This window comes from Sturnira hondurensis, unplaced genomic scaffold (genome assembly GCF_014824575.4).
Source record: "Sturnira hondurensis isolate 20B ecotype Veracruz unplaced genomic scaffold, ASM1482457v3 Scaffold0007036, whole genome shotgun sequence".
Classification (NCBI taxonomy): Eukaryota; Metazoa; Chordata; class Mammalia; order Chiroptera; family Phyllostomidae; genus Sturnira; species Sturnira hondurensis.
In genome coordinates, this window is record NW_028079667.1 from 2,081,815 (window position 1) to 2,097,140 (window position 15,326).

Below are 15,326 nucleotides of genomic sequence, written 5' to 3' on the forward strand. Positions count from 1 at the left end.
CACTTGTAATTTCTTTTTTTATAACAGCCATTCTAACAGGTGTGAGGTGATATTCATTATGGTTTTGATAAACATTTCCCTGATTAATGGTGTTGAACATCTTTTTATGTATAGTCACATTTATGTCTTCTTTGGGAAAATGTCCATTTAGATCTTCTGCCATTTTTCAATTGGATTGTTAGGGTTTTTGATTTTTATTTTTTGCTACTGTAGGAGGTTTTTGTATATTTTTTGGATATTAGTCTTTTAGCAGATATATGATTTGCAAATATTATCTCTCATTCAGTAGTTACCATTTCATTTTTTTGATGATTTCCTTTGCTGTGCAAAAGTTTTTCAGTATGATATAGTACTTATATATTTTTGGTTTTGGTGTCAGATTCAAAAAATCATCATCAAGGCCTATGTCAAGGAGCTCACTGTCTATGTATTCATTTAGTTTTATAGTTTCAGGCCTTATGTTCAAACCTCTAATCCATTTGGAGTTAATTTGTGTGTATGATGTAAGAGAGTGGTTGAGATTCATTCTTTTACATGTGGCTGCACAATTTTTCCAGCACAATTTATTAAAGAGCCTGTCCTTTCCCATTGTATTGAATATATTCTTGGCTCCTTTGTTGTAAATTAATTGACCACATATGTGTGAATTATTTCTGTGCTTTCTATTCTGTTCCATTGATCTATGTGTCTGTTTTTAGGCCAGTACCATACTGTTTTAACTACTATGGCTTTGTAATATAAGTTTAGAATCAGGGGGCATGATACCTCCAGTTTATTCTTTTTCAAGTCTGCTTTAACTATTTAGATTTTTTTTGTTTGTTTGTGGTCCCATACAAATAATATGATTATTGTTCTAGTAATTTTGATAGGGTTTACACTGAATCTGTAGATTGCCTGGGTAGTATGGATATTTTAACAATATTGATCCCTCCAATCCATGAACACAAAATATGTTTCTACTTACTTGTGTCTTCTTCAATTTCTTTCATTAATGCCTTGTTTTCAATATATGTCTTTTACCCTGGGTTAAATTTATTCCTAGGTATTTTAGTCTTTTTGATGCAACTATAAATGGGATATTGAATTCATTTATTCTAACAGGTTTTTTTTTACAAAGTCTTTAGGGTTTTCTAAATATAATATTGTCATCTGCAAATAGTGACAGTTTTGCTTCTTCCTTTACAATTTGGATGTCTTTTATTTCTTTTTCAACTGTTCTGGCTCATACTTCCAATATTATGTTACACAGAAGTGGAGAGATTGGGTATCCTTGTAATGTTGCTGCTTTTACAGGAAATGCTTTCAGATTTTCACCATTGAGTACGATGTTACCCGTGGGCCTGTCATTTATGGCCTTTATTCTTTTGAGAGTTCATTGGAGAGACCCACAGGGTCCTAGAGGGTGCACAAGCCCACACACCCAGGAATCAGCACCAGAAGGGCCCAATTTGCTTGCGGGAAGCAGCAGAGGGAACCGAAATCTGAGAGAGTATGGAACAAGCGCCATTGCCTGTCTCTGACCCTGCCCCCACAACCCAGCGAACTGGGTTGCCCTGCCCTGCTGAACACCTAAGGTTCCACCCCTCATACATAACAGGCGCAAACAGACCAAACATTATGGCTCAAGAAGAACAACTCAAAGCCCTAGAGCCAATACTTCTAAGTAACCAAGAAATAGCCAGCCTATCAGATGCACAGTTCAAAACACTGATGATCAAGATGCTCACAGAACTGGTTGATTTTAGTCACAAATTAGAAGAACAAATGAAGGCTAAACTAAGTGAAATGAAAGGAAATGCACAGGGAACCAATAGTGATGGAAAGGAAACTGAGACTCAAATCAATGGAGTGGACCAGAAGGAAGAAAAAAATGACCAAACAGAAAAGTATGAAGAGACGAGAATTCAAAAAATGAGGCTTAGGAACCTCCAGGACATCTTTAAACATTCCAACATCCAAATTATAGGGGCACCAGGAGGGGAAGAGGAAGAGCAACAAGTGGAAAAGTTATCTCAACAAATACTAAAGGAGAACTTCTCCAATCTGGCAAAGAAAATAGACTTCCAGGAAATCCAGGAAGCTCAGAGAATCCCAAAGAAGTTGGACTCAAGAAGGAACACACCAAGGCACACCATAGTTACACTTGCCAAGATGAAAATGAAGGAGAGAATCCTAGAAGCAGCAAGAGATAAGGGGACAGTCACCTACAAAGGAGTTCCCATCAGACTGTCAGTGGATTTCTCAAAAGAGACCTTCCAGGCAAGAAGGGGCTGGAAAGGAGTATTCCAAGTCATGAAATCCAAAGACCTACAACCAAGATTGCTCTATCTAGCAAAGCTTTCATTTAGAATGGAAGGGCAGATAAAGTGCTGATCAGATAAAGTCAAATTCAAGGAATTCATCATCACCAAGCCCTTATTATATGAAATGTTAAAGGGACTTATCTAAGAAAAAGAAGATGAAAAATATGAACAGTGAAAGGACAGCAAACTCACACCTAAAACAAAAGCCAACTAAGAGGACAGCTAGATCGGGAGCAGAACCATAGAAATGGAGATCATATGGACGGTTAGCAACAGGGGAGTGGGAGGAGGAGAAGGGGGGAGAAGGTACAGAGAATAAGTAGCATAGATGGTAGGTAGAAAATAGACGGGGGGAGGGCAAGAATAGTAGGGGAAATATAGAATCTAAAGAACTTGAGACACGTGGACATAAACTAAAGGAGGGAGAATGGTGGGGGATGGTTGTGCAGGGTGGAGGGGAATGAAGGGGGGGAATGAGACAACTGTAATGGCATAATCAATAAAACATATTTTAAAAAAACAATGTATTGTCGAATTCCATTTCCTAATTTTTAGTTGAGGATTTTTTGCAAGGACATTGGCTTATAATTCTCTCTTCTTGGGGCATTCTTCTCTGGTTTTGGTATTAGGGTAATGCTGCATCATAAAATAAGTTTGGAACCAGAGTTCCCCCATCTTCTATTATTTGGAAGAGTTTGAGAAAGATTGGTGTTAAGCCTCCTTTGAATATGTGGTAGAACTCAACAGTGACACCATCTAGTCCTGGACTTTTGTTTGTTGGGAGGTTTTTGATTACTATTAGTCAGCCTATTCAGATTTTCTGTCTCATCAAAATTCAGTCTTGATAGGGCCTATGTTTCCAGGAATTTATTTCTTCTAGGTTATCTAATTTGTTGGCATATAGTTGTTCATAGTAGTTTCTTATGATCCTTTAATGTAATTATTTCTTTGGGATGAAAGGCTCTCTCTATATATCAGTTAAGTCCATTTGATCTAGGACATTGTTCAATGCTTCAATATCTTCGTTGATATTTTGTTTGGAAGATCTGTCCATTTTTGACAGTGTGGTGTTAAAATCCCCTACTATAATTGTGCTGCTGTCAACATCTTTCTTGAAGTCTTCTAGGATTTTTCTTATATATTTGGGTGTTCCTATGTTGGGTGCATATATATTTACAATGTTTATGTCTTCTTGATGGATTCTTACCTTGAGTATTATGAAGTGACCTTCTGGGTCTCTTTTTATGGCCCTTTTTTGGAAGTCTATTTTGTCTGATATGAGTATTGCTACCCCAGCTTTTTTCCCCTGTCCATTTGCTTGGAATATTTGTTTTCAGCCCTTCATCCTTTAATGTAATTATTATTAGGCATGTACATATTGCCATTTTGTTAATTGTTTACCAGGTGTTTTTGTAGTTCTGTGCTCCTTTCTTTTTTGGCAATGTGGGTAATTCAGTATTGCTGATGGCCACCACTCTAGCACAGCCCAAGAGAGCCAACCCATCCCACACTTCACAGGGTTCAGCAGCACTGGGCATGGTTTGCTCACAGTAACGGAATCACATGAGCCTGGAAAGGCTGATAAAACCTGTATCATAAAATTAAACTGGGCAACTGCCAGCTAAAACTGAAGTTTAAAAATCAACAGGAATCTCGTAACTTAATATTCCAAATATCCAGGGTATAACTGAAAATTATCTGTTACATCAAAGATCAGGAAAATAACTACTTACATAAGACTCCAACAAACACCAACAGAAATAATCTAGATGTTGAAATTATCTGACCAATTTTAGAGCAGCCACGGTAAAGCTGCTTCTGGAAATAATTACAAATTCTCTTGAGACAAATAAAGAAACCCGCAGCAAGGAAGCCCAAGTTGCATGTTTTATTTTATTTTATTTTATTTATTTATCTTTAGAGGGTAAGGGAAGGAGAGGAGTAGAGAAATATCAATGTATGGTTGCCTCTTGTGAGTCCCCTGCTGGGAACTGGCCTGCAACCCAAGCATGTGGCCTGACTGGGAATCGAACCTCGATCCTGTGGTTCGCAGGCCCGCATTCAATCCATTGAGCTACACCAGCCAGGATCCCAAGTTACATGTTTTAAAAAGGACCAAATAGGGCACTCAGAAGTCATGTGACAAGGGGGTCAGAGATTGGGCAAAGTAAACACAAACCAACAAATGCCAAGAATTTGAGGTGCCCCCCAAAACCTCAAAGCAAAGCCCAAAAACAGATTCTTCACCAAGCCTCCGGGAAGGAACCAACCCTGCCAACATCTTGATCCCGACATCAGGTCTCCAGAACCATGAGAATTTTAAGTGTTGTTTATAAAACAAATGGTGCTTTGGCCTTAAGCCTGGGTGTCTGGGACATTGGTCTCCCTCACTAAAACCAGAGTGTTTTCAGCCCACTGCATCTTGGGCGGCCAGAGCAGCCACCTGAATGGGGAGAAGTGTTCTTTCCCTGGCCAAGGGTAGAGGCCATATTTGTGCCCAATACAAAAAAGGATGCATCCCATATACTATGCCTCTGATTTATTACAACCCTCCCAAGGTCCTAGATATCTAAATGTCTTCCTTTATTTCTGTTCACCTGCAAATTAAAAGGTCTTTCAAAGTGAAAAATAAACATAAAAATAAAAAGGACCAAACTGAAATTATTGAACAGAAAAATACAATAAAATAACTCAAAAAAGGCACAATAATGAAGATATAAAAAGATAAAATGATTGAATTTAAGAACCAATAGAATTTATTTAATATGAATACAAAGAAAATAAACTAAAAAAAGTAAATGAAGCTTGAGACCTGTGGGACTATCACAAAAGCTCTAAATTCATATAATCAGAGACCAGAAGAAGGGGAGAAGGAATGTAGATTTAAACACTATTCTTAAGAGACGAGGACTACAAATTCCCAAATTAGGAAATGATGTATGTCTGCAAATTTAAGAGGGTAAGCAAACTTCAAGTAGAATAAACCCAAACAAATCCACACCAACACACATTATAATTAAACTGAATATTAAACACATATCTCTCAAGCATACCAGGTAGAAATTACCCATTACCTATAAGGGAACAACAGGTTTCTTTTCTGAAAACATGGTGGCGAGAGAAATTGGTACACCATTTTTTAAGCAATGAAAGAAAAGCATCAAACACACATTCTGTATTCAATAAAATTATCCTTCAGAAATCAAGGGGAAATAAAGATGTTATTATAAGAGAACTAAGACACTTTGCTGCATCTTCTCTCAAGAAATGAATGGCTAAAGGAACCTCTCTTAGCAGAAAGAAAAGAATAACAGAAAAATCAGAATATCAAAAAAAAAAACAAGGAACAAGTAAAAAAAAAGGAGTTAATTTAACAGATCATCCTTCTCCATACGAGCTTCTTAAAATGATGTTGAAACACAAACCACATCTGTGTGACCCTCAGTATAGGTAGGGAAAACATCAGAGACAACTGGGGAGACCCCAAAATACTGGAATTATTTTCTGGAGGGTGGGTCTCTTGTAGCACAGGCTTCTTTCACTAGGTGCGTGATCTAGGAACTCCTCTGTATCATGTATCAGCTGGTGTTCTTGTGGGAGGCTGCATTGGACTTCAGTGAATTTTTTTGAACTCTTTCAACGTGTTTGCCCATTTCATAATGGGTGATGTCTGAGTGCACCTTCCCACACTGTACTGAGTGTTCAGGAGTTTTTGACCAAAAAACAGCGTGACCCCACATACCCCATCCTCCCTATTCACTCAATCTCACCCCAAGTGATTTTTTTCCCGTTTGTTTCCCCGAATAAAAAGTGTGTAAAGGGAAACATTTTGCTGATGTAGAAAAGCTGAAACAAGAAATGCCAGGAACACTAAAAGGCATCCAAATCAACAAGTTCAAATTAGGAAGTACAAATTGGTAGTTTCACAGAGCACAATATAGGAAATGGAGTAGCCACAAACTTTATACACATGACCAGCAGACATGAAGAAAGCTGTGGGGACTGCCTGAGGGAATGAAGGGTGCTGGATGGAGAGGGGAAAAGAAGGAAAAATTAAGGGCTGTAAGAACATAATAAAACATAATTACAAAAACTGTTTTGCGCAGTAGAAAAAACACCTCAATAGGTGTATTGCATCAAATGGAGAGTACTTCCAGGGTGATTTAAGTTTTAACATGTATGAATAAATACATGATTTTTAAAAAATAAATTGTTTTGGGGGGGAGGTCCCCTTTTGTACATTTAAAAGTGGAAAGGTTGCAAAAATATACATGCAAGTAAGGCATCAATAACTCATTTACGTGATAGTAGACTATGCTAAGTATGGATGTTGTGATATTTAGAGCAACCACTAAGAAAATTATAAAGAAAAGAGAAAAAAGTATAAAGACAATGTACTCAAAAACAGCAAAAGTAAAACAAGATAGAATCCTAAAATATATTTAAGTAATCCACAGGAAAACAAGAGATAAACAAAAGAGGAAAGGCAGGAAACAATCAGAAAACAAGGACTAAAATGGTAAACTTAAGTCATACACATTTACAATTAAACTATAGGTAAATGGTTTCAATATACAAAATGTTAAGAGTTGAATATTGATGGGAAAGATAAAAAAATGACACATGACTCAAGTGTATGCTGTCTCTAAGTATGAGGATGGAAAAAGACTATACCCACATTAAACAAAAAAGTCAGAGTGGTTATATTATTATCATCAGATAAAGTATACTTAAGAGCAAAGTAATTACTAGAAACAAAGAAGGTCATTACATAATGATTGAAAAGATCAAGCCACCAAGAAAATGTAGCAATCCTAAATATGTATCTACCAAACAAAGCTTCAAAGTACGAACCTCAGTAAATCAGACTCAACAATAATAAAATACAACAGAAAAGAAAAAATTTGTAAATAATCCATGAGTCAAACACAAAGAATCAAAGAAGATATTTTTAAAAGATTTTATTTATTCATTTTTAGCGAGGGAGGGAGAAAGAGAGGAAGAGAAACATTAGATTCTTGCATGCCCCAAATGGGGGCCTGGCCCACAACCCAGGCATGTGCCCTGACTGGGAATCAAACCTGCGACCTTTCAGTTTCCAGGCCAACACTCAATCCACTGAGCCACACCAGTCAGGTCTCAAAGAGAATTTTGAAAAAATACATTAAACAGAATGGGAATAAAAAACATATCAAAATTTGTGGAATGCAACTAAAAGAGATTTGCAAGGTACATTTATAACGCAACATGCCTACATTAATATAAAAGGAAAAGCCTCAAATTAACAATATAAGTTAAGAAAGAGAAAAAAATAAACTTCAAGCAAACAGAAGGAAATACTAACATAGAGGGGAGCAGAATGGTTAAATATGAAAGAACTGAAAAAAATAAAGTGTAAATTCTAACCAAAAGAGAAGTGATGTCCTAGGTTCACAGCAGTCATTAACTAGCTGTGTTTAGTTGGGTAAATTGCTTTACTTTCTGTATCTCAGAATTTGCCTGTACAATGCCAGTAAAAATTCCTATCTCTTAGGTTCTTACAAAGATTAAAGGAGATAATGAAACAAACGGTCCTTGCATATTGCTTGGTTAATAAAAAAAGGACTCAGTGTAGGAAAAAAAGCATATCCTACTACCCCAGGATAAACTAATGGCAGGAATTGCATACTGATAAGCACTTATAAAAAATGGTCAGATGCTCTTAAGTAAAATGTGACATATTAGTTAATAGTAATATCTGTAGAGTTTATTGCTTTGGCACTAAAAGTTACCTGCAAGATTGTCAAGCATAAAGTTCAGTAGCTTTCGGGTTCCATCTGGGTCCTGGTATAAATTGAGAATATCCTGTGATAAAGGATTGCCTAAAGCAGAAGACAAAAATACAATATGTAAGACTTACAATAGTAAGACCAGACCAAAAAAACATAATTTTATATAGTGAATATTTAATCTAAACATAAAAAAACATGAATTTAAAGAAATGCTCTGGTACTCATAAAAAAAACTTCAAGAGTTATTTTTCCCACATGCCACTATTTATATTATATCCTCATCATTTATGTTTGTGAAAATCACATTATATATACACATAATCATATAAATATTAATCTTGGTCAATTCTTAGGTAATATCACAACCTGGCACTTTAAGTAACCGCTATAGGTTCTACATTTGTCTTTGAGGACAATATTTTAACTGAAAAACAAAAAGCACTTATGAGAAAGAATGAATGATATAAAAGAGAAGGGGAGTCATCCTAGTTGGAATATTTATATTACATATGAGAAAAGAAAGATATTTCAGGTGAACAAGAAAACATATTACCAAGATGAGTTAGTAAAATGTGAGATGAAAATAGGGACTGAAGATGGGAGATGGGGGTAGGTGGGATGGGAGAGGGGAGAAATGGAAACAACTGTACCTGAACAACAACAAAGAAAAAAAATATTTTTAATGGTACTGATCAAGGATATCTGAGTATTAGGAATATAAATTTATCTTATTCTCACCAAAAGTCAAGGTATTGTTAACAGTCTATATATTCACTTAAGAAATAAAGGTGGTATTTTTTAAGACAAGCATGCAACCATCTGGCAAAGAGATTTGAAAAATCAAAACCCATGGAAATTCCATAAATGAAGGTTCTAGCTATTAAAAAAACAAACAAAATCTTCAATGCAACACCCACCACCAAATTGGATAAAATTACAAAGTATTAACCAAAGTGTCAGAAAGAAATGTGCAGTTCTTGAAATTCTCAGAAATTGCTGGTGGGAGTATAAAATTGTACAACTACAGTGAAAATCTAGTTAGCAGTTTCCAACAGCCTTGAAAGTACGGAAGGAACTGTTCTGAGATCACAAAATGTTTTATATCTTGAGTACGGCAGTGGTTACACATGTGTATACTTTTATCAAAATTAGTCAAGCTACATACTTTGGTATACTCAATAAAATGCTAGGGAAAAACATGATGAATAAGTTAGGCAGTAGATTATATATGGCTGAAAACAAAATTAGTGAAAAGAAAAAAAACAGCAAATAAATTACCCAAAAGGCATCACCAAGAATCAAAAAGATGCAAAACATGAGATAGTAAGAGAATTAGAATAAAAAATCTTAATATACATTAATTGGAGTGGTAGACATAAAGAACAGAACTATCAGTAAATCAGTAAAGATGAAGACCAGAATGATACTGTCAACTAACTTGACTGATATTTACAGAATATTCTCCTCAAAAACAAAAATATGCATTCAAGTGCACATGAATATCACACTTTAAAATTATCCATGGGTCAAAGAAGTCACATGGGAATTTAAAATGTTTTAACTGAATTAAAATAAAAGCACATTATCAAAATTTGTAGGATGCAGCTAACTTGGTGTTCAGAGCAAAATTTATGGCATTAATGTTTAATTACAAAATAGAGATCTAAAATCAATTATCTAATTTCAATATTAATAATATAAAACAACAAGAGCAAATGATCCCCAAAGAAACTAGAAGAGAGAACAAAATCAACAAAATTTATTGGGAATATAAGACAGAAACCTGTACTTGAACAAGAATTAAATAAAAATTATATTAAAAAAATCAACAAAATTTAAAATAGAAAAACAAGAGATTACTACTAAACACAAAACATGGTACTCTAAAAAAGAGGTAATAAATTGATAAATCTATCTTTGACCAGGACAGAAAGATACAACCTATAAATATTAAGAATCAAAGAGGAAACACCCCATTAGACAGTAAAAAATAAGAAATATTTAAAAATACTCCCATAAATTCAACGACTTAGAAGAAATGAACAAATTCCTTGAAAGATGAAAATGACCATAAATCACTCAAAAAGAAATGGATTAAAAACTTGGAAAAAATGGCAAAGTAAGAACCTCCAAAAATTTGTCCCTCCAAAAATTGTCCTTCCATAAAAGCAGTAACAACAAGAAGAAGCAAAACCTGTCAGAATCAATTACTTCACATCTCTTGAAATTAACCAAATGATTGCAGCAATCCAGGGAGTATTTACTAAGGAAGAAAGACCAATATGGGTAAAAACAGCAATTTGAGGAGTTTTAACTTCTCCTGGTTCCTTCATTGCCGAGGCAGGTTGGCAACCACTGGAGCTACCAAAACTGAGCTGGAGACTTTCAAAGTCTCACTTTCAAAGACTGGCCTCTACCAGACCTGGGCGCTGGTTCCTTGACTCTTGCCGAATGCCAAAAAAGACTACTGGAGGGGAGAGAAAAGTTCTGGGAGCATGTTTGAGGAAACCACTAATGGAAAATGTTTTAACTCTGTGGCTACCTGAGGTCACGGCAGCAAATAAAGCAAACAACAGACTACCCCCAAAACTTAAAAGCTTGGAAATAAGACACCAATAAGGGTTTTGAAAAGCTCTTACATGTTTTGGGGAACCCAGAAGGCCATACATATATGGAGCACTATGCATATGCTTAGGAAAGAACTAAAAACAGCCTAACCTCTCACCACTTTCTGATCTTCAGGCTATGCACAAATATAAAGTGAAGGCTAAGGCAGACTTACAAACATCTGGGCTGAGTACTGAAGGTGTACTCAGGTGTCCCCAAAATACACACAGACCACTTAGCCAAGAGTGGAAGATTTATTGGTTCCTGGCATTTAAGGAAATCTCTGATGATCAAATTAAATAAAGGGCTTGTCCTGGCTGGTGTGGCTCAGTTGGTTGGGTGTTGCAAAAAGTCACTGGTTTGATTCTTGGTCAGAGCACAAGCCTAGGCTACGGGTTCAGTCCTCAGATGGGGTGAGAGGTAACCAATCAATGTTTCTCTCTTACATCGATGTTTATCTCCCTCTCCCGCTCCCCTTCTCTCTAAAAATAAATAAATAAAATAAGTAAATAAAGGGTTCAATGGCCATACACTATAAAGAATACAAACTTCACAGAATCAGTTATAAGGTCAGTAAAGCAACAAGCAACAAAGTAGCAACAACAAACAACATTGGGAAGGAGAGAGATTATGATTTCAGAGTTGCCACATTAATTAAAATGTCTAGCTCTTAATTAAAAAAATAAGGAAGCATGCAAAGAAATAAGAGAGTATGTCCCATACACACAGGGAGGGAAATGCAATCAATATAAATTGTCCCCAAGGACAATAAAAACCAAAGCAAGGACTTACCTAGAAAAGACTTTAAAAATACATTATTTTAATGTGTTCAAATAGCTGGAGAAAACCACGTCTAAAGAATTAAACATTTAAGAATAGTGTCCCAACAAAGAATATTAAAAATAAAAATTATAAAAAGGAACAAAATAAAAATTATGATGTTAAAAAGTACAGTAAAAGGGCTCAAGAGCAGTATTAGATAGGAAAAAGATCTGTGAACTTTTGGATTGAGGTTATACAGTCAGACAACACATCAAATGTACCAGCAGAAGCATAATAGAAGTCCCCAGAAGAGGAAGCAAGAAAAATGCAGAAAATTTTTTTTTAGTAAATAGTGGCCAAAAGCATCTCAAATTTGATGAACGACATACCCATCCAAAAAGCTGAACAAACTCCAAGTAAATTAAAATGAAAGAGACTCACAGCTAGGCAAACTGCAATAAAACTGTGGGAAGTCAAAGACAGACAGAATCTTGAAGGCAATGCAAAAGGTGTGACTCATCATATACAGATCCTCAGTAAGATCAACATAGCTGACTTATCATCAAAAACCATAAAGGCCAAAAGGCAGGAGAATGACATATTCAAAGTTGAAAAGAAAAAAGAACTGTCCACCAAAATTCTGTATCTAGCAAAAATAGCCTTCAAAAATAAAGAAGAAATTAAGACATTCTCAGATAAACAAGAATTGAGTGAGCACATCATTCACTAGCAGACATATCACTACAAGAAATAACAAAGGGATCCCTTCCGACTGAAATAAAAGGACACTGACAGTAACTTGAATCCATCTGAAAAAATAAAGAGTACTAGTAAAGGTAACTACACAGGTACATATAAAAAATAATTTAAATGCAAGTTTTGTTTTTTACTCTTTTTATTCATATAACACAACTTTAGTCATATAAGAGCCACCTGGCCAGGGCATTTTTAATATTATTGATATTAACCCAAATCAGATTACTCTAAATTAAGATGTTAATTGTAATTCTCAGGGTAACCGCTGAAAAAATAACTTAAAATAACATAGTAAGAGAAACAAAGGAATTGGTACACTGGAAAATACCCATTTAATGAAACAGAAGTCATTAATTGAGGAACAAAGAAACAAAAAGAATATCAGACATAAAAAACAAACAGCAAAATGTCAGACATATATCCTACCTTATCAGCAAATACATTAAAAGTGGATTAAATTCTAATTAAAAAGCAGAGGTTAGCAGGATAAATAATAAAACATAATTCACTATATGCTGTCCACAAGAGACACACTATAGATTCAAAGGCACAAAGAGGCAGAAAGTAAAGGTATGCCATGCAAACAATAACCAAAAGCAAGCCGGAGTGGCTGTACTAAGAAAAGGATAACCTCAATGTCCTGTATCAATGAGAAACATTGTATTACTAGATTAAAACATTTCAACAAAGAAAACTCCAGATCCATGTGGTTTTTTAAAATTTATTTAATTATTGTTCAAGTACAGTTTTCTGTCTTTTACTCCCATCCCAGGCACCCTGCCCAGTGCTCCCCACCTCCCTCCCATCCCCCCATCTTGGTTATTGTCCATTTGTCCTTTATACTTGTTCCTGTGAATCCTTCCCCTTTTCCCCTGAAATTCTCTCCCCTCTCCCCTCTGGTCCCTGTCAGCCTGTTCTGTATTTCAGTGTCTTTGCAGACCCATATAGTTTTATTGGAAAATTTAACTGATCATTTTGAAATACAGTAATACAAATGTATGCAAACTCTTCCTGAAAACAGAAGTGTTAAAAACACCTTCCAGCTCATTTTAAGAGGTCAGCAGTATCTTGAAATCAAACCAAAGACATTGTAAGAAAAATGTTACAGAACAATATGTATTATCATCATAAATGTATAAATCCTCAAGAAAATATTAGCAAATCAAATCCAACAACCTATTAAAGGGAGAATACATAATGACCACATAGTATTTAAAATGAAAATAGGGATTAACAAAAGAATATTTATGCACAACGCATGGACATGGACAATATGGGGGCTGGCCTGGGGAAGGGAGAGGGTGGGGCTGGGAGGAAGTGAAGAAAGGGAGAAAAATTGGGAACAACTGTAACAGCATTAACAATAAAAATAAAGTGAAAAAATAAAATGGGAATAAGAGTAACAAAAATACAATAAAAAAGGAAAAAATTTAAAAAATAAAATGGGAATAGAAGGTTGGCTTAATATTTGCAAATCTATAACATAATTCAGCATATAAACAGACTAAAGAAGAAAAGTCATCTCAACATCACATTGTAACTGCATATGTCTGTCAACATTCACCAAAGGAGTGAATTTCACCAAATATAAATTATAGCTCAGTAAAAATGTTACTAAAATTTTTACTTTAAAAAATAAATTCAAGGTAATGTTTCGAAATTCATCACTTAAGAGCCTAGAAATAAAATGTACAAATTCTGAACCAATAGAAGTTACAAATTATCTAGAAAAAAAACAAGAGGACAAAACCCTATTTTTAGAAAAGCAAAAAAAAAAAAAAAAAAAAGAAAAAGAAAGAAAAAATCACAAAAAGTAAAATGAAAAAGATAGTAACAATAAAAATATCAACAATTACAATATAGTTAAGGCAACTTGTCTGAACCCACATATTAAAAACAAAATAAAGTCAGACTGGATTAAAAGCAAAGTCCAGCTATATACTATTTTAAGAAATCCACCTAAGAACAAGTACAGGGAAAGTTGAAAGTAAATAGATGAGAAAAGATGTATTAGACAAACATTAACCAAAAGAAAACATACATAGCGATAATATTCATACAGACTATAAGATGAAAAGCCTAACAAGAGAAAAAGAGGCTCACTACCTAATATCAGGTTTAATTCACTAGAAGGTATAGCAATATACAGAATATATGTGTATAGTTGGTCCACTTAATAATCTCAAAGGCAATAAAAGCTGACTGAATTACATGGGGAAATAAACAAATCCACTATTTTAATGGAAAACTTGGCAAAAATATCTTAATTATTACAACATTAAGTCACTGAAAAAAACATAACTGACACGTCCCTGAGGAGATATATCAGAAAAAAGAATAAGAAGGCACATAAATAATTTTAAAAATGAACAGTTATAAATAGAACAGAGAGTTTAAAGCTGTATTTAAAAATATCATTAACATTTTTGTGCAAGTAAGTTTGAAAACTTAAAAAGCTGACAAGTTCCAAAAGTACAGATACAGTCCAACAAATGGATTCATTAACTATGAGAAAGCCTCAATAGTTCTTACAACTATAAATCCTACTAAATGAAAATAATAGAATCATATCAACAGATGAATTAAAGCATTTAATAAAATTTAGCACTTGAAAAAGAATTAGGAAAGCAGGAATAAAAGAAAACTTCTAGAAACTAAAAAAATTATTAAAAATACAGAGCAAATATCATTCTTAATAGAAAACATACTTTCTTATGTTTTTCCTTAATAGAAAAAGTATATCCTTTAAAACTGAGACTAGAAAAATGCCCAGTATTAAATCTTCTATTTAATACTGTACTAAACACCCTGGTCAATTAAAAAAAATAAATATATGAGAATTTGAAAGGAAAAAACAAAACTGTCACTATTAGTAGATGAAATTATTATCTGCATACAAAACCCAAATGAACTTGCAGACACATTTTTAGAAAAAATGAGAATATAGCCAAGAAGGCTTACTATAAAACCCAGTTTAAAAAAAAATTATACAATATATTTATACTCCACAAGAGCAAATAAGGAGAAAAGGCAACTTTTAAACTAAAAAAGACATGGTTTATAACTGGAAAAAATACTAATAAAGTACCTAAAAACAAATCCCACAAAAGATGTGCTAGACCAGTGT

At 34.4% G+C, this 15,326-nt stretch overlaps 1 protein-coding gene across 5 annotated transcripts in view; it reads right to left on the reverse strand.

Annotated features, from left to right (window-relative positions):
- The window catches only part of CNOT6L (CCR4-NOT transcription complex subunit 6 like), a 98,801-nt gene that overhangs the window by 37,422 nt on the left and 46,053 nt on the right, over nucleotides 1-15,326 (reverse strand). For all 5 annotated transcript variants that reach the window (XM_037051013.1, XM_037051010.1, XM_037051009.1 and 2 more), the window contains one exon: nucleotides 8,075-8,164. In XM_037051013.1, the coding sequence (XP_036906908.1) occupies nucleotides 8,075-8,164 (90 nt within the window). The remainder of the gene's footprint in view (nucleotides 1-8,074; nucleotides 8,165-15,326) is intronic.